General features: G+C 43.5%; 1 protein-coding gene across 3 annotated transcripts in view; it reads right to left on the bottom strand.

The window, feature by feature from the left end:
* LOC110505805 (coiled-coil domain-containing protein 85C-A-like) overlaps positions 1–19863 on the bottom strand; it is a 102872-nt gene extending 83009 nt beyond the window's left edge. Inside the window, exon 1 of one of the 3 annotated variants that reach the window (XM_036962789.1) lies at positions 18245–19863. In XM_036962789.1, the coding sequence (XP_036818684.1) occupies positions 18245–18950 (706 nt within the window). In that variant the 5' untranslated portion in view covers positions 18951–19863. The remainder of the gene's footprint in view (positions 1–18244) is intronic. The other 2 variants (XM_036962790.1, XM_036962788.1) reach the window with 2 other exon arrangements.
* Between the last annotated feature and the right edge of the window lie 1022 nt (positions 19864–20885).

Genomic DNA, 20885 nt, shown 5'->3' with positions numbered 1-20885 from the left:
CTGCAAAGGAAAAACACTACTAAAGGACACCAATAAGAGGCTTGGTTTTGCCAAGAAACACGAGCAATGGACATTAGACTGGTGGAAATATGTCCAAATGTGAGATTTTTGGTTCCAACCGCCGTGTCTTTGTGAGACGCAGAGTAGATGAACAGATGATCTCATCATGTGTGGTTCCCACCATAAAGCATGGAGGAGGAGGTGTGATGGTGTGGGGGTGCTTTGCTGGTGACACTGTCAATGATTTATTTAGAATTCAAGGTACACTTAACCAGAATGGCTACCACAGAATTCTGCAGTGATAGGCCATCCCAACTGGTTTGCGCTTAGAGGGACTATCATTTGTTTTTTTATCAGGACGATGACCCAAAACACACCTCCAGGCTGAGTAAGGGCTATTTTACCAAGGAGACTGATGAAGTGTTTGTATCATATGACCTGGCCTCCACAATCACCCAACCTCAACCCAACTGATATGGCTTGGGATGACTTGGACCGCAGAGTGAAGAAAAATCGGCCAACAAGTGCTCAGCATATGTGGGAACTCCTTCATGACTGTTGGAAAAGCATTCCGCATGAAGCTGGTTGAGAGAATGCCAAGAGTTTGCAGAGCTGTCATCAAGGCAAAGGGGGTCTACTTTGAAGAATCTAAAATGTTTTGGTTACTACATGATTCCATATGTGTTATTTCATAGTTTTGATGTCTTCAATAATATTCAATAATGTAGAAAATAGTAAAAATAAAGAAACCCTTGAAGTAGGCGTGTCCAAACTTTTGACTGGTACTGTATATATTTTGTATTATTATTTTGGGGGGAGGGAGGGGACCACTGCTACAGTTTGGGAACCACTGCTAACCACCATAGTGCTTGTCATTTTGGCACTAAACATCGGGTTTTGACTGGGATTTTTTTTTATGATCATCTATTAATGGTCTGAATTTTTCAAAGGGCTAATATAAATTAATAAACGGGATCTGGCCCATTGAGACAATTGAGACATGGATTGTGTATGTGTGCCATTCAGAGGAGAGAATGGGCAAGACTAAATATTTGAGTGCCTTTAAATGGGGTATGGTAGTAGGTGCCAGGCACACCGGTTTGTGTCAAGAACTGCAACGCTGCTGGGTTTTTCACGCTCAACCGTTTCCTGCGTGTATCAAGAATGGTCCACCACCCAAAGGACATCCAGCCAACTTCACACAACTGTGGGAAGCATTGGAGTCAACATGGGCCAGCATCCCTGTGGAACGCTTTCAACACCTTGTAGAGTCCATGCCCGAACGAATTGAGGCTGTTCTGAGGGCAAAAGGAGAGGGGGGGTGCAACTCAACATTAGGAAGGTGTCCTTGATGTTATGTAAACTCGGAGTAGGTAGGATACATATACCAGTAGATACATAACTGGGTACTTATATTGCTACATTCAAGAAAACCAGCTCACATCCTCAGCAGTTCTGATTTGTTGATTATAGAATTACAGAATTCTGGGAAAATGACATCTGCTTCTGGTTTGTGCCGTTGGTTCCAGAACGTTCCGTAGACGTTTGGCAGATGGATAAGCTTTGATCTCTGTCACAGTTTCATGTTACTGACCCAAAAACGCATGACTAAACATGTATAACCCACCAGTGGCATGATGGGTTATACAACACAGCAGAGGCCTAGGTATGGATGACCTGGTGAGTACAGGGGCATACACAAGGCATGGAGATTACAGGGTCACACAAGATATATGGCTTCCTGAAAGATGGATGTGGGATTCATGTCATATTCCCTATATAGTGCACTACTTCTGACCACTGCTAGAACACTATGTAGGCAATAGGATGCCATTTGTGACGCAGCCAATGACTCCTCATGGGATCTTAAAAGATCAAAACAATGGGATTATATCACATCCAGAAATGAGCAACATGACCACCAAACACTCAATGAGCCTAATACTAATTTGAGATCTGTGCTTCAGTGCAAGTAAGACATTGATGTCAATGGGAGATTTGAAAGAAATAGTCAGTTATACTGTATGTATGGTTCTAACATAATGATTCAGCCTGAAGACCCTAACTTTTGTACCAGTCAAAAGGCTGATGATCTAAGCCAAGCTGACAGTCTCCAGATCCTCATCCTCTATAATAATCATCTCGTTGAATGTCCTTTTAGAATAGAGCTTATCTGGGCTCTGGAGATGCTCTCTCTGTGCCTTGCACCCGTACTGAATTGCCTAACCCCACGTAGCGTGCCCTAACCCTTGGTAAATGTGTGCCCTCTACTCCTACTGGAATCCCCAAGAGAGTCTCTCTCTCTCTCTCTTCTCTGTCTCACCCTCTACCCCTACTAGAAACCCCAGGAGACTCTCTCTCTCTTCTCTCTCTCTCTTTCTCACCCTCTACTCCTACTGGAAACCCCAGGAGACTCTCTCTCGCCACTCTCTCTCTCTTCTCTCTCTCTCTCTTCTCTCTCTCTCTCACCCTCTACCCCTAATAGAAACCCCAGGAGACTCTATCTCTCTCTTCTCTCTCTCACCCTCTACCCCTACTAGAAACCCCAGGAGACTGGCTAGCTGGGGGGTCTGGATGGTCTCATTTCTAGACGCCCTCCTGATTGAAATGTTCCTGCCTTTCCAGATGAACAGAGCCACAGAATTACAGTCAGAGAGAAATATAGAGGCTGTAACTGCCGATTCATTCAACAATGACTTACGGACAATTTGACTGTCGTAAAACAATAACAGACACACACTATAGTGTATGCATACAAACACACACAAAAAGAGGGCCGCAGCTGTATATAGCAGTTTTGGCACGAGACTGACTGGCTGGATAGTGTGACATATTTGAAAAGCTTTTCATTTCATTGCTGTGTCTGGATGTGTATTGACTTTCCCATTAAGCCTAATCGTTGTGGTTTTCAGAATGATTTATGCCGCTATGTGCCAAGGTGGGCTAAGTGAGTCGGGAGAATGAAAGCAATAATACAAAATACTGTATGTACAGAAACAGACACTTTATTAAACATCTATCCACACATACAGTGCCTTCGGAAAGTATTCACTCATTGACTTTTCCCACATTTTGTTACGTTACAGCCTTATTCTAAAATGGATTTCAAAAGAATTATCCTCAGCAATCTACACACAATATTCCATTATGACAAAGTGAAAACAGGTTTTCAATATTTTTACAAATTAAAAAAAAATTCTAATAAGAAATACCTTATTTATGTAAGAATCCATGTAAGTATCCAATTGTATGTAAGTATCCAATTAATTGGACATGATTTGGAAAGGCACACACCTGTTTATATAAGGTCCCACAGTTGACAGTGCATGTCAGAGTAAAAACCAAGCTATGAGGTCAAAGGAATTGTCCGTAGAGCTCTGAGACAGGATTATGTCAAGGCATTGATCTGGGGAAGGTTAACAAAAAAATGTCTGCAGAATTGAAGGTCCCCAAGAACACCGTGGCCTCCGTCATTCTTAAATGGAAGAAGTTTGGAACCACCAAGACGAGAGCTGGCCGCCCGGCCAAACAGAGCAATCAGTGGAGAAGGGTCTTGGTCAGGGAGTTGACCAATCAGGCCTTTATGGTAGAGTGACCAGCGGAAGCCACTCCTCAGTAAAAGGCACATGACAGCCTGCTTGGAGTTTGGAAAAGGTACCAAAAGATTCTCAGACCATTTTTTTTTTACATAAAAAAAAAAGTGTACTTATTTAACTAGGCAAGCCAGTTAAGAACAAATTATTATTTACAATGACGGCGTACCCCAGCCAAACCCTACCCGGCCAAACCCTACCCCAGCCAAACCCTAACCCAAACGACGCTGGGCCAATTGTGCACCGCTCTATGGCACTCCCAATCATGGCCGGTTGTGATACAGCCTGGAATCAAACCAGGGTCTGTAGTGACGCCTCTAGCACTGCAATACAATGCCTTAGACCACAGTGCCACTCGGAAGCCCCCAAAACAAGATTCTCTGGTCTGATGAAACCAAGATTGAACTCTTTGGCCTGAACGCCAAGTGTCACATCTGGAGGAAACCTGGTACCATCCCTACGGTCAACATCATGATGATTATCACTTGGCTGGGAAACAACATCAGATTTAGGATAAATAGCGTCAGCGTAGATGAGGTCCATAAATTGACATCCACATGTTTTATATAAATCCAAAGACTGTTCTGAGACTTAACAGTGCCATATGGTGACATGGTTCATAGGAGAACATAAGACTACAGTATTTACTGTTGTGGGTTCAAGCCAGGCCACATTCTCCTATTACTGTACATACTGTAGGTCATGGGATGTTTGAATAGACTCAATGTTCAAGCTTTCAAGGTTAATGTTCCCATTTAGTTCAAGACATTCTTTCAAAAATACTGAATAAGATTTCTGCAATCAAGAAATAATCAAGATTATTCATTTTTCCCCCAGATATTTTATTTATTTTGATCTGCCACAGGGGGTCATAACGCACAAATGTTATGGGTGACTGGGAGAGAGAGAGAAATTGGGAGAGAGAGAGAGAGAGAGAGAGAGAGAGAAACTGGGAGAGAGAGAGAGAGAGACTGGGAGAGAGAGACTGGGAGAGAGAGAGACTGGGAGAGAGAGCGAGACTGGGAGAGAGAGAGAGACTGGGAGAGAGAGAGAGACTGGGAGAGAGAGAGAGAGAGACGGAGAGAGAGAGAGACTGGGAGAGAGAGAGAGACTGGGAGAGAGAGCGAGACTGGGAGAATGAGAGAGAGACAGGGAGAGAGAGAGAGACTGGGAGAGAGAGAGAGACTGGGAGAGAGAGAGACTGGGAGAATGAGACAGAGTGAGGGAAGAAAACTTTTTCTTAACCGATGTTGCCATGGCAACTCAAAGTGAAACAAACAGTACGCCGTGCAGAAATATGTTATCTTGATCTGCAAGTAGATCCTTCAAAGTACATCCCTTTTTGAGACATTTACACCACTATCATAGAATAGGACAGCAGCAAAGAGAGGAGGGATATAAATGGTGGGAGGGAGAGAGAAGGAGAATGTAGTGAAAACAGCAAAAGGGAATGAAGCAGATAAATGGTGCTAGCAACCCCAGTCACATAGATTACCCAGAATACATCGTGTTAGCCTTGATTTTAGCACATCATACATAACTCCATTTATTTGGATAAAAAGACTCTACTAAACTAACATATTACGTAGCCAACCCCAAGGTTATGGGTTTGATTCTCACATGGGTCACATACAGCTCAACATCCTAACTAAACTCAGTGTGCAGGTGAGAGATGGGTTTCTCACATTGAGCCATCATTATAACGTGAGTTGATGAATATATAACGCTACTGTATAGTTAATGAGGAAGTGACCTATATGGTGTAACATTTCAATTAAAACCACCGGTGTGTTTATTCAAACAAACAGACGCATACTAGGACTAACTGTCTCCTGTGTTACTGAAGGACGTTTTATAGAGAATGTCACCAATGTCAGGTATGTGTTAGTTGAAGCTACCTAGATTCAAATTCAAACTCTTCGCCAACTGATAACAGCCACTGTAAAAAGTCTTATCTCGAGAGAGGTATCCTTGGTTGTTCACAAGGGTGGGGCCTGAGTGTGGCATTGTGCAGATTGCCTTTAGACCTTGGTCAAATACATTATGTATGAGAAAAGATTTGATTTGCCATGGTTTAAGCTCTCTCCATCGCCAACCCAGCTAGCCAGAGAGAGACAGTCACCACTCAGGACCGGGAAGGAGAAACTGGACACAGCCAAACCTCTCTCTCCCTCCTTCTCCCTCCCTCTCTCTCTCTCTCGCTCTCTCTCCCTCTTTCCCTCCCTCTCCCTCTTTCCCTCCCTCTCTCTCTCTCTCTCTCCCTCTCTCCCTCTCTCCCTCCCTCCCTCGCTCCCTCCCTCCCTCCCTCCCTCCCTCCCTCTCTCTCTCTCTCTCCCTCTCCCTCTTTCCCTCCCTCTCTCCCTCTCTCCCTCTCTGGGTACTAGTGTTGCACAGTATACCTGTACCACGGTAATATTACGGTATCAAAACATCATGATACTTATGAAACTAACTTTTTGTAATACTGTAGTACTGTTTCATGTGATACTACTGACTTTTTCAGCCCTACACTCTTAGAAAAGGGGTTCCAGAAGGGTTCTTCGGCTGTCCCCATAGGATAACCCAGTTCTGGTTTTGGGTTCCATGTAGAACCCTCTGTCGAAAGGGTATTACATGGAATCAAAAGGGGATCTTCAAAGGGTTATCCTATGGGGGCAGCCGAAGAACCCTTTCAGGTTCTAGATAGCAAAACAAATTCTAAGAATGTGCCGATGTAAAGAACTTGCTGGCGCTTGTTCTAAAATGTTTATAAAGTCACTTCTGTTTATAAATTCAGCATATTTCATCAACAGCCACTAGACTATTGTATGTACAGGTACAATAATATCCACTTCACTCACCTGCACATCACCATGTAATCAACCAGACAATCAACCAGACGTATCCCATACCAGCCCTCACTCACCTGCACATCACCACGTAATCAACCAGACAATCAACCAGACGTATCCCATACCAGCCCTCACTCACCTGTTCATCACCACGTAATCAACCAGACGTATCCCATACCAGCCCTCACTCACCTGTTCATCACCACGTAATCAACCAGACAATCAACCAGACGTATCCCATACCTGCCCTCACTCACCTGTTCATCACCACGTAATCAACCAGACGTATCCCATACCAGCCCTCACTCACCTGTTCATCACCACGTAATCAACCAGACGTATCCCATACCAGCCCTCACTCACCTGTTCATCACCACGTAATCAACCAGACGTATCCCATACCAGCCCTCACTCACCTGTTCATCACCACGTAATCAACCAGACGTATCCCATACCAGCCCTAACTCACCTGTTCATCACCACGTAATCAACCAGACGTATCCCATACCTGCCCTCACTCACCTGTTCATCACCACGTAATCAACCAGACGTATCCCATACCAGCCCTCACTCACCTGTTCATCACCATGTAATCAACCAGACGTATCCCATACCAGCCCTCACTCACCTGTTCATCACCACGTAATCAACCAGACGTATCCCATACCAGCCCTCACTCACCTGTTCATCACCACGTAATCAACCAGACGTATCCCATACCAGCCCTCACTCACCTGTTCATCACCACGTAATCAACCAGACGTATCATACCAGCCCTCACTCACCTGTTCATCACCACGTAATCAACCAGACGTATCCCATACCAGCCCTCACTCACCTGTTCATCACCACGTAATCAACCAGACAATCAACCAGACGTATCCCATACCAGCCCTCACTCACCTGTTCATCACCACGTAATCAACCAGACGTATCCCATACCAGCCCTCACTCACCTGTTCATCACCACGTAATCAACCAGACGTATCCCATACCAGCCCTCACTCACCTGTTCATCACCACGTAATCAACCAGACGTATCCCATACCAGCCCTCACTCACCTGTTCATCACCACGTAATCAACCAGACGTATCCCATACCTGCCCTCACTCACCTGTTCATCACCACGTAATCAACCAGACGTATCCCATACCAGCCCTCACTCACCTGTTCATCACCACGTAATCAACCAGACAATCAACCAGACGTATCCCATACCAGCCCTCACTCACCTGTTCATCACCACGTAATCAACCAGACGTATCATACCTGCCCTCACTCACCTGTTCATCACCACGTAATCAACCAGACGTATCCCATACCAGCCCTCACTCACCTGTTCATCACCACGTAATCAACCAGACGTATCCCATACCAGCCCTCACTCACCTGCTTCTCTCTGTCCACTCTTCACATCATCTACCTGCCCTCACTCACCTGCACATCAACACGTAATCAACCAGACGTATCCCATACCAGCCCTAACTCACCTGTTCATCACCACGTAATCAACCAGACAATCAACCAGACGTATCCCATACCTGCCCTCACTCACCTGTTCATCACCATCACCACGTAATCAAGCCCTCACTCACCTGTTCATCTATTCCTCATCAGTTTTTAAAATATAATTAAGCCGTGATGTCGAGGGGGGATGCAGACCCTGATGAGTCTTCTGTTGTTCCATTTGTTCCATTGGAGCAGCGTGCAGAGCAAGCAATGTTAATAAACTTGTTCAGCCATGTTACCTAGCTAGCTAACAAGCTATTATCTTGACATTAGGTCCAGGCACATTTGATTGGCACAGGAAAAAAGGAAAAGGGTCTGCTACTCATGAGATATGCTTCAAACGGTAGCATTCATATAGGCCTAATGTAAGCCTGAACTACAGTGCCTTCGGAAAGTATCCAGATCACTTGATTTTTTCCACGTGTTTAGGTTACAGCTTTATTCTAAAGGGGATTAAATAAAAAACATATCCTCAGCGATCTACACACAATAACCCATTATGGCATCACAATACCCCATAATGGCATCACAATACCCCATAATGGCATCACAATACCCCATAATGGCATCACAATACCCCATAATGGCATCACAATACCCCATAATGACATCACAATACCCCATAATGACATCACAATACCCCATAATGGCATCACAATACCCCATAATGGCATCACAATACCCCATAATGGCATCACAATACCCCATAATGGCATCACAATACCCCATAATGACATCACAATACCCCATAATGACATCACAATACCCCATAATGACATCACAATACCCCATAATGACATCACAATACCCCATAATGACAAAGCAAAAACAGGTTTTTAGAAATATTTGCAAATGTATTACAAATAAAAACAGAAATACCTTATCTACATAAGTATTCAGACCCTTTGCTATGAGACTCGAAATTGAGCTCAGGTGCATCCTGTTTCCATTGATCATCCTTGAGATGTTTCTACAACTTGATTGGAGTCCACCTGTGGTAAATTCATTTGATTGGACATGATTTGGAAAGGCACACATCTGTCTATATAAGGTCCCACAGTTGACAGTGCATGTCAGAGCAAAAAGCAAGCCATGAGGTCGAAGGAATTATCCGTAGAGCTCCAAGACAGGATTTTCCCTTACTGCCACATTGGCTTATATTATTATGCATGTACTGTATATATCCCATTCCTCCAGCCAAATTACATATAGGCCTTTGAAAATATGAGCAAATCAGCAATTCTATGCATCATTCTATTATACACTGAAGAGTGTGAAGTTAAAATCAATGTGTTGCATTGAGTAGAAAAACAACCCCCCCCATACTCAGTATCGTGATACTTGGCTTGGTATCGTATTATTAGTACAATGTTGGTATCATGACAACACTAGTGGGAACCAAAGAAAGAGTGGGGGGAGAATGGGAGAGACACTGAGTGCAACAGACAGAGAAAGGGGGGTTTCAGAGTTTGGACAGAGGAGGACAACAACTGCAACAGGGGAAGTGAGGGAAAGAGAAAGAGAGGGGGCAACACAGCAACACAATTAGACCCAACCAAATAATGAGAAAACTAAAATAGAATTACTTGACAAAAATAATTAACAAAAAAACAGAGCAAACTAGAATGCTATTTGGCCCTAAACAGAGAGTACACATCGGCACCTGACCACTGTGACTGACCCAAACTTAAGGAAAGCTTTGACTATGTACAGATTCAGTGAGCACAGCCTTGCTATTAAGAAAGGCCGTAGAAGGCAGACCTGGCTCTTAAGAGAAGACAGGCTATGTGCACACTGCCCACAAAATGAGGTGGAAGCTGAGCTGCACTTCCTAACCTCCTGCCCAATGTATGACCATATTAGAGACACATATTTCCCTCAGATTACACAGATCCACAAAGAATTAGAAAACAAACCCATTTGTGATAAACTCCCATATCTACTGGGTGAAATACCACAGTGTGCCATCACAGCAGCAAGATTTGTGACCTGTTGCCACAAGAAAAGGGCAACCAGTTAAGAACAAACACCATTGTAAATACAACCCATATTTATGTTTATTTATTTTTCCTTTTGCACTTTATATGACATTTGTAATGTCTTTATTATTTTTGGAACTTTTGGGGGTGTAATGTTTACTGTTCATTTTTAATGTTTATTTCACTTTTGTTTATTATCTACTTCACTTGCTTTGGCAATGTTAACATATGTTTCCCATGCCAATAAAGCCCTTGAATTGAATTGACAGGGGGGAATGAGGGCTTGACAGGGTGGGCGAACAAGTGCAACAGGGAAAGAGAGAGAGAGACAGAGAATAAATGAGAGTAAATGAGTGAGTGAGTGAGTGAGTGAGTAAGCGAGTGAAAGAAAGAGACCCATTGATAAAAGTTTGGGGGGTAGTGGGTGGAGGAGGAGAAGGGCAGCTGGGAAGCAGGGCACAGAACTGAACACAACAGAGATGGCTGAACAAAGACTTCCACAGGCCCATACAGCCTCACACACAGCCCCCAAGCCTGACTCTATAGTGCCTGATCAAACACATCATCCAGGAAGTGAGCCAGGATCCGAGACAGGGCAAAACCAAACACACAGAGCCATAACACAGAGCACACAGAGGCATAACACAAAGCACACAGAGCCATAACACAGAGCACACAGAGCCATAACACAGAGCACACAGATGCATAACACAGAGCACACAGAGCCATAACACAGAGCACACAGAGCCATAACACAGAGCACACAGAGCCATAACACAGAGCACACAGAGCCATAACACAGAGCACACAGAGGCATAACACAGAGCACACAGAGCCATAACACAGAGCACACAGAGCCATAACACAAAGCACACAGAGCCATAACACAGAGCACACAGAGCCATAACACAGAGCACACAGAGCCATAACACAGAGCACACAGAGGCATAACACAGAGCACACAGAGCCATAACACAGAGCACACAGAGCCATAACACAGAGCACACAGAGCCATAACACAGAGCACACAGAGCCATAACACAGAGCACACAGCTTTTAACAGCACAAGTGTTCCAGCAGGACCATTAGACAGGAGGACCAAACCACGAGGCAAAGCCATCCAAACACACCATAGTCCTAAGAGCAACCGGAACTCATGCACCAAAAATATCTCAAGGTGCATTAAAAATACAGCATTACTGAATACTGATGATTCTGCCCTAATGGAGGTACTGTAATCAGACACAACCCAACAAAGCTCAGTGCTTTCAGGGCCCCACCACACCTCCCCACTGTACTGCTGGGTGTCTCAGCCAAAGTCAACCTCCCCCTCACCTCCCCTCTCTCCAAACAAGATAAGAGTTATCACTGCACTGCCAACTATGTAGACTGTCTAATCACCTCAAAACGGTGTGAAGTGAACAGAGTAGGGGAAAATATTTAGTCAGTTAAACACTACGACTAAACCCTTTCCTGAAAGGCATTCTTGTTATGGACAAGTTTATTATACCTGATTATCATTATGAAATTATTAAAACAACTTCTAAAGTACATAAGTGAGTGGGAAAGCTTAAGAACAATAGAACAAAAGAGTGAAGTCATTGCAATTCCCAGACTGTAGAAGAGACAACAAAAAAAGCAAGATGGATGGAGAGAGAACCCTTTCAGAGAGAATCCTGTTTAGTCTCATGAGAACGACTGTAAAGCTTTCAGTCCAGTGATGTGTTTTAGTCATAAATAAACATAAAGCTGTGTACTTGCTGATTGACAAGCACCTTAGTGGTGTACAGTAGGTTGTATATGAGATGGTCTCACACACAAGCACACACACGGCGTGCCACCTTTGCGATAGAACAGGCCTGAATTCTTCAGGGTATTGGAAACATTCCACAGGGATGTTGGTTCATGCCGACGCGATGGCATCACGCAGTTGTTGCAGATTGGATGGCGGTACATTCATGCTGTGAACAGCCCGTTCCATCTCATCTCAAACATGCTCTATTGGTTTGAGGACTGGGGACTGACCAGGCCGGTCAAGTCAACTGAACTCACTGTCATGTTCCAGGCAATGCTTTTCCACTCCTCAATTGTCCAGTGTTGGTGACCGTGTGCCCACTGGAGCCTCGTCTTGTTTTTAGCTGATAGGAGTGGAACCTGGTGTGGTCGTCTGCTGCAATAGCCCATCCGTGACAATGATCAATGAGTTGTGTCTTCCGAGATGCCATTCTGCACACCACTGTTGTACTGCGCCGTTATTTGCCTGTTTGTGGCCCGCCTGTTAGATTGCACGATTCTTGCCGTTCTCCTTTGACTTCTCTCATCAAATCAAATCAAATGTATTTATATAGCCCTTCGTACATCAGCTGATATCTCAAAGTGCTGTACGGAAACCCACCCTAAAACCCCAAACAGCAAGCAACAAGCTCTTTTATTCCACATGACGGCCCTTGACTGGATATTTTTTGTTTGTCGCACCACTCTCTGTAAAACCTAATCACTGTCATGCGTGAAAAGACGAGGAGGGCGGGCGTTTCTGAGATACTGGATACGGCTTGCCTGGCACCGACCATCATACCACGCTCAAAGTCGCTTAGGTCACTTGATTTGCCCATTCTAACGTTCAATCAAACAGTAACTGAATGCCTTGATGCCTGTCTGCCTGCTTTATATAGCAACCCATGGCCACATGACTCACTGTCTGTAGGGTAAAGGGGAAAAGTGTACCTAATAAACTGTCTGGTGAGTGTATAACACACACACACACAAGCAGACACACACTGTAACTGTAGGAGGGATGACTGCCACTTTTAAGATGAGAGGAGTGTAAAACACACACACTGCTGTGAGAGAGAGTGCATGCCGCCAAGCCTTTTCCTCCGAGGCAGCGCTGGAATGAATCCTCTGAATTTACAGTCGGACTAATCTCAACAAGTGGGCTCTCTCACCATACATATCCGTCTACACACACACACACACACACACACACACACACACACACACACACACACACACACACACACACACACACACACACAGAGAGTCTAAAACTGTGACTGATAACCCTCCCACATGGCTCGGCTAGTAAATAAAAGCAGTGGGTAAAACTGACAGCGACACTGTGGCACCTCGTTCCCCTCAGCTACAGCGGCTGATTTAATAGGCCAGAGAGCAGAGAGAACCAATAAACTGGCAAAAACTCTTTGATTGATCTCACCATGACCACTGCATTACTCACAGATGAGAGAATGCTGGAGGAGAAACATTAGTCTTGGTGGGGATAGAATTTCACTGTTAGTCTACACCCGTTGTGACACTGTGACAATGAACCAACCAGAATACAACAGCCAGCCAGGCTCTGACCGAGCAGCTTGTGCCAAAACCAGACCACATTCACACAACATGGCACTATGATCAATACAGTTTGTCCATCAGAGTATTATTAACAGAGGCCACATGCAGGGCTGTATGCCCACTGTAACAATGGCTTTGTCACAGCGACCACCAGCTAGTCACAGACCTGACACTGCAAACTTCACACATCGAATGCATTCCAAATGGCATCCTATTCCCTAGTAGTACACTACTTTTGACCAGGGCCCATAGGGCATACCCATAGGGCTCTGGTCAAAAGTAGTGGTCTAAATAGGGAACAGGGTGCCATTTGGGACAGAAACATATTGATTAGCCTTGGCCACATGGACAAAAGAGACACACATCTGTCTCAGTCTGTGCTGTAGCTGTATTAAGGAGACGGTCTGTACTGTAGCTGTATTGAGGAGATGGTCTGTACTGTAGCTGTATGGAGGAGAAGGTCTGTACTGTAGCTGTATTGATGAGATGGTCTGTACTGTAGCTGTATTGTTGAGATGGTCTGTACTGTAGCTGTATTGAGGAGATGGTCTCTACTGTAGCTGTATGGAGGAGATTGTCTGTACTGTAGCTGTATTAATGAGATAGTCTGTACTGTAGCTGTATTAAGGAGACAGTCTGTACTGTAGCTGTATTGATGAGATGATCTGTACTGTAGCTGTATTAAGGAGATAGTCTGTACTGTAGCTGTATTGATGAGATGGTCTGTACTGTAGCTGTATTGAGGAGACGGTCTGTACTGTAGCTGTATTGATGAGATGGTCTGTACTGTAGCTGTATTAAGGAGATGGTCTGTACTGTAGCTGTATTGAGGAGATGGTCTGTACTGTAGCTGTATTGAGGAGACGGTCTGTACTGTAGCTGTATTAAGGAGACGGTCTGTACTGTAGCTGTATTGAGGAGACGGCCTGTACTGTAGCTGTATTAAGGAGATGGTCTGTATTGTAGCTGTATTGGGGAGATGGTCTGTACTGTAGTTGTATTGATGATATGGTCTGTACTGTAGCTGCATTGTTGAGATGGTCTGTACTGTAGCTGTATTGAGGAGATGGTCTGTACTGTAGCTGTATTAAGGAGACGGTCTGTATTGTAGCTGTATTGAGGAGATGGTCTGTACTGTAGCTGTATTAAGGAGACGGTCTGCACTGTAGCTGTATTGAGGAGATGGTCTGTACTGTAGCTGTATTGTTGAGATGGTCTGTACTGTAGCTGTATTGATAAAACAGTCTGTACTGTAGCTGTATTGAGGAGATGGTCTGTACTGTAGTTGTATTGATGATATGGTCTGTACTGTAGCTGTATTGTTGAGATGGTCTGTACTTTAGCTGTATGGAGGAGATGGTCTGTACTGTAGCTGTATTGGTGAGATGGTCTGTACTGTAGCTGTATTGTTGAGATGGTCTGTACTGTAGCTGTATTGAGGAGATGGTCTGTACTGTAGCTGTATTGATGAGATGGTCTGTACTGTAGCTGTATTGAGGAGATGGTCTGTACTGTAGCTGTATTGATAAGACGGTCTGTACTGTAGCTGTATTGATGAGATGGTCTGTACTGTAGCTGTATGGAGGAGATGGTCTGTACTGTAGCTGTATTGAGGAGATGGTCTGTACTGTAGCTGTATTGTTGAGATGGTTTGTACTGTAGCTGTATTGAGGAGATGGTCTGTACTGTAGCTGTATTGATAAGACGGTCTGTACTGTAGCTGTATTGATGAGATGGTCTGTACTGTAGCTGTATGGAGGAGATGGTCTGTACTGTAGCTGTATTGTTGAGATGGTCTGTACTGTAGCTGTATTGTTGAGATGGTCTGTACTGTAGCTGTATGGAGGAGATGGTCTGTACTGTAGCTGTTTGATGAGATGGTCTGTACTGTAGCTGTATTGATGAGATGGTCTGTACTGTAGCTGTCTTGATGAGATGGTCTGTACTGTAGCTGTATTGATAAAACGGTCTGTACTGTAGCTGTATTGAGGAGACAGTCTGTACTGTAGCTGTATTGTTGAGATGGTCTGTATTGATGAGATGTGATGTATGTCCAGCCAACTGTCCTTACTGTAAGAGTAGCATATGGGCCACAGAGTTTATCATCTAGTAAAAAGAGGGGTTGAGGGAATAGGGAGTAGGAATAGTGGAAAGATAGGATAGAGGTAATTTAGAAGTGAGTGGAGAGCAGTGGATAGCGATAAGTGCATATCTAAGATAAGATAAAGACTTGGTTTATAGGGAGGCTCCATTAGCAGACTGGGTCCTTTCAACTTTTCAACACAGCTAGATTACTATGAAGTTAAACACAGCTTGTCTAAAAGTTGAATACATGTTGACTACTATGAGGCCTGGCGTGGGTCCTACTTAACATGTCAACATATGGACAGTTTGCAGAGCTCAGGCAGTGCACTGTAACAGAAAACTGTACATTATACGCTAATTTGGGGTATTATCAACAGTAAAATACTCTGAAACGTTTTACTGCTGCATACTGAAAATGATGGTGCATTGTGGGAAATGTTGTGGGTGTGGAAAGAATTGCTGTAGTTCCAATGGTACTGGAATTTTTGGAGAGCCAAAAGCCTTTTGACCACTAGTGGGGGTGCATGGTATTGTTGTTTCTTGCTCATTAACATATTTTGAGGCGTGCCTTGTAAGAGGATATATTTGTTGCACTCATGAGTGAGAACGCCGTACCAACTTAACTTATAAGTGGTTATAGTGCCCCATAACTTGTGTAGGGGACAGATTGGCATAGCAGCAGGTCCTAACCCTTTCCTGCAATCAACGACCAAAGGTTCTCTCTTTGCCCTCATGGATGAAATGTACAAAATTTTAAAAATTCTAAATTAGCTATATATATTTTTTATGTTCTATTCTGAACAGTTTCGTTAAATTTCAGTCTTCTGTGATGTATATAAAGTATAATATTGGGATGAAAACTTAAAATGAAATACATTTGTAATACAAATCTCTTAAATGGTTGAGCATTTTTGGGTCTGTTTTGCATTGTAGTCACTGCCAGTTTAGTAAACCTTTGTTAAGGCCTCTAGAAGTGATACAGAACACCAAATATTTATTAATGTACTGTAATGTGTAAACACTTTACCTAGCAGCCAACCTGCTCTACCAGTCCCTTGTAATTACAGTAAAATACTGTAAAATACAAACCCCTGCCCTCAATGAACCCATTCATTCAATCATTCATTTATTCAGATTATGGTAGCAATTATTATTTTTTTTTTACAGTACATTATAATACATTTTATGGTGTGGTACTGGGTGTCATTACACAGTACTTGCTTTGATACTGTATGTATATTACAGTCAGTGTACTGTAATATGAAATACAGAATTAGACTCGCCACTGAGCTGCCTGTAAGCTACTGTCAAATTCATGTTTTTTTTAAATAAAAACCCTGGTGTGGTTCCCACCTTGAAGCATGGAGGAGGAGGTGTGATGGTGTGGGAGTGCTTTTTAGGTGACAGTCTGTGATTTATTTAGAATTCAATGCACACTTAACCAGCATGGCTACCACAGCATTCTGCAGCGATATTCCATCTCATCTGGTTTGCGCTTAGTGGGACTATAATTTGTTTTTAAACAAGACAATGACCCAAAACACATCTAATTGAGATGGTTTGAGATGAGTTGGACCGCAGAGTGAAGGATAAGCAGCCAACAAGTGCTTAGCATATGTGGGAACTCCTTCAAGACTGTTGGAAAAGCATTCCAGGTGAAGCTGGTGGAGAGAATGCCAAGAGTGTGCAAACCTGTCATCAAGGCAAAAGGTGGCTACTTTGAAGAATCTCAAATATAAAATATATTTGGATTTGTTTTTGGTTACTACATGATTCCATATGTGTTATTTCATAGTTTTGATGTCTTCACTATTATTCTACAATGTAGAACATAATAAAAATAAAGAAAAACCCTGGAATGAGTAGGTGTGTCCGAACTTTTGACTGGTACTGCGCCTTGGTGGTCAGGGTGTGTGGAGAGGGGTGAGGGTGGGGGAACACACTGGAAATACCCACATCCACATATCTCTACATCTCTTATCTACCATTCAACACTAACAGCAGCAGTAATGTAAACTTCCTCTGAACCCAGTCAGCCACCATGTTATTACTATGTAACAGGGCATGACAGAAAGGCCTAGGAGGTGTTTATGTATAGCATACTAGCTGACTATGAACCGATAAATAAGCATTTGTCACATTTTACATTAGGTTGCACATGAGTCTCTTGTGATATGACATAAGACACAGTGCACGGTGTGGTTATGGGTGCACAGATTAGATTGAAATGCAGACCGCATTCAAGGGTGGGAGGGACATTGTTTTAAGACTGTCTGGTTTTGGGGTGATAGGTCCTTATCAGACTCTCCATGTCTCCTTGTGGACCATTAACAGGTCAGGAGGTCATGATGACCTGGGCATGTTCCAAACTGGCCTTACTCCTTCCTGATAAGACTGCTTTTATCATGATGTCACTGGAACACTCTGATGTCAGAGGTGTGAGTTAAGGGCATCAGTGTGACAAGTGGGGTTCTATAATTCTAGGTTGTGTCCCAGATGGCTTCCTATATAGTGCCCTACAAGACTCAAAACTAATGTATGTTTTTTGGGCAGGGCTTCAATTCAAACCAATTCTATCACACACTTACAAGAAACTTGTGTGCTTGGCTATATGCATATTAAACTCTCATTCACTTTCTCTACTTACACAGCCAGCTAGGGCAGATTTCAGAATAGCTAATATCTGTAGGCTATATATTTAACACATCTGCATTAAAGGACAGCACTAGGCCCCCTACCAACCATTCACACATTGGAGTCCTATATATCAAACTAAAGATGTAGTCTATAAAATGAACATTCCCATCATCTTCAATAATAAGGTGCACTCTGTAGGGAAACTCACCCACACATATTCTATAATTCATAGGATTTTATGTCTTTCTATGGACTCACCATGCAGTTCATTAGGGATGCTCCTGTGGATGTATGACACCGGCGACAGGTCGTCCATAGACCTCTGCAGGGACGCTATCTTCCCCTCGGCCGGCGTGTGTATGTGGTTGTGGTCAGGACTACCGGCACTGCCGGTGCTGGAGGTACTACTCCCGTCCCCGACGTCCCTAATGGTTCTGGTGCCCCCGTTCAGGTTGGTCAGGCTGGACTGGGAGTCTATAGAACTCCGTGACCCGGCTCCGTTCCTCTCCTCCTCCAACATCAGAATGATCTCCTTCAGTTCAAGGTTCTCCCGCATCACAGAGCCCTGGTTGGCTTCCAGATCCTTCAGCTTCTGATGGTACACCCCGACATCCTTCCACATCAATCCGGCGGTGTAGCGGCCGAAGTGTTGCCACTCCCGAGACAGCGTCTTGCCCTTCTGCCTGTCGTCGTCCAGGAAACAGCAGAGCTCCCGGAGCTCGTGGTTGTCGTCCTGCAGCTTCTGGTTGATCTCCTTGAGGCTGCGGATCTCGTGAAGGTGGACCTGTAGTCTCCGGTTCACGTCTTTCATCATGTTCCCGTGCTCCACCATTAAATTCATTTTCTCGTTATCCGTTCTCCGTAGCTTCCTGATGAGCTCATCTTTTCCGAGCCTAGAGAGCTCCTCGTCCGTGAGTTTGCTCAAGTCATCCAGCAACGGTCCGTCTGGGGCATTTCTGTCCATGTTCCCCTCTTGGTGTTGCGCTTCTACGTGGGTTCGATTGCACTCTAAAGTGTCTATAGGATGTCTAAACCGAGCCTAAACTGTGACTTTGTAAAGAAAATCAAATCCATGATAGATTAAGTTATTCCAATGCGACATGAAGGAAGGATAACGATGAATTCAACAGGCCAGGAATCTGTAGCCTAATAAAAACGCGTTGGAGCTAAGCAAGTGACCCAAATAGGCAGGCAAGTAAGCAGGTAGCAGCCGTACCGTAGATAATCCCCTTGTCAAATTCAGCAAAATCGCATATTTTCGTTTTCAATCCGATAACTGCTCTCAGAGTGGAGTTTGGAGAGACACCGTGCCCGCTTTTACGCACCGGACAGACGGGGAGAGAAGTGGTTCTCTTTGGACATCGGATTCGCCGAATTACTTGAAAGGATCTCCCACAGCCTCGCTGATCCTCAGCAAGCACTGCATCAACTCGCAATGTAAGAGCTTTTGTGTCCACAGCGCAGGTTTGCTTTTAGCCAGGCAATATTCATTCAAAATACAGAAATGTTCACGCTAACAAGCGCATACGAGCTCATAAAGCAATTCCTCCTTTACCAGCAAGGCCGACATGCACTAAAGTGACAGTATTCTGATCAAATGATGTCCTCAATCAAGGCAGCAAGGTTGGAATTCGCCCTCTGATCTCAGCATCCTGTCAGCTTCAAGCTTGACCCAACCAACTCAAGAAGATTTGTTCGGGCGACCAATCAGGGACTAGTAGAAACCAGTAACCTAGTAGTTGGAGCAGGTAGATAAAAGTAGAGCCTTGTAGTTTGACTCCACTGTTCACTCTTCTTAAAGGGCCAGCTGGCAGATTTCACGAGGGGAACTTCTCCCATTTGAGTTTCAGAAAGTAAACTGAAATGCATTTGTTCGTAAAAACAAAAAATGAGTGGGCCTATTTGGAGTGCAAATAAATACGAGGCCATAGGCTACTGGCTAATAATAGAGGTATAACAGAGTAGCCTATGCCTAACTTTGTATGATACTATGATATGTTATGGAATGTGACAAATACACATAGTATATTGTAGAACAATTATTAGCTATGGCTGTAGATACAGATTTAGTGTTTTCTCATGATTTGCCTGTGAGTTTGATGCATAGTTATTATGCATATATGCATATATTCGTCCTCATTCACCCCAACTTAAATTACCACAAGAGTTGACTGTCAGGATTTTCAGGGGGGAGAGGCCACTAAGAACAATAGGCCTATGACATTGATTTTAAAGCTTTAAAGCTTTAAAAATATATATATATTTGTATCATATTTGTACTGTGTACTTGAGCTTGTGTCCTCAAAAGTGACTACACCTCAGCCATTTATAAAACATTTGACCAGAAAGGTGAGATTTGAACCTTTATTGGAGTATGCAGCATTACTAGTTCTTTTTTATGGTCCTCGTGATAAATAATTATATGAGAGGATTGTGTAGATTGCATTTTAGATTATATTTAGTTCCTACATTTAGGAGGTTAATAGCTGATCATAAATATTATGATCAATAATAAAATAATGATACAATAATGTGAAAGTTTGATCGTTTACTGAAGTTTAACAAGTTGTGAGGCCATGGGTTGGGGCCACAAGAATATTGTGTGAACCTGTTGCCATCTAGTGGCAAAGACAACAGTGCACCAAAAACTGCAACGATGTTGCAACAAGGCAGTTGCATAAATGTCTTATTCCACCATGAAACACTATAGGCTACATTGTTGCAAAACCTCTTCATGCATACGATGCATAATTTAGAAAAAAATCCTGAAAATATCCGGACCAAAAATAAAGAAACGCTAGAACGAAATGGTTCTATCAAAGAAATACAATTATTGGTGTGGAATTAGAAATATATATTATTTGCATTCATGTGGAACATAATAATACATTATCTAATT

Source organism: Oncorhynchus mykiss, chromosome 25, assembly GCF_013265735.2.
Source record: "Oncorhynchus mykiss isolate Arlee chromosome 25, USDA_OmykA_1.1, whole genome shotgun sequence".
Taxonomy (NCBI): domain Eukaryota; kingdom Metazoa; phylum Chordata; class Actinopteri; order Salmoniformes; family Salmonidae; genus Oncorhynchus; species Oncorhynchus mykiss.
This window is presented reverse-complemented; position numbering and strand designations above follow the sequence as displayed.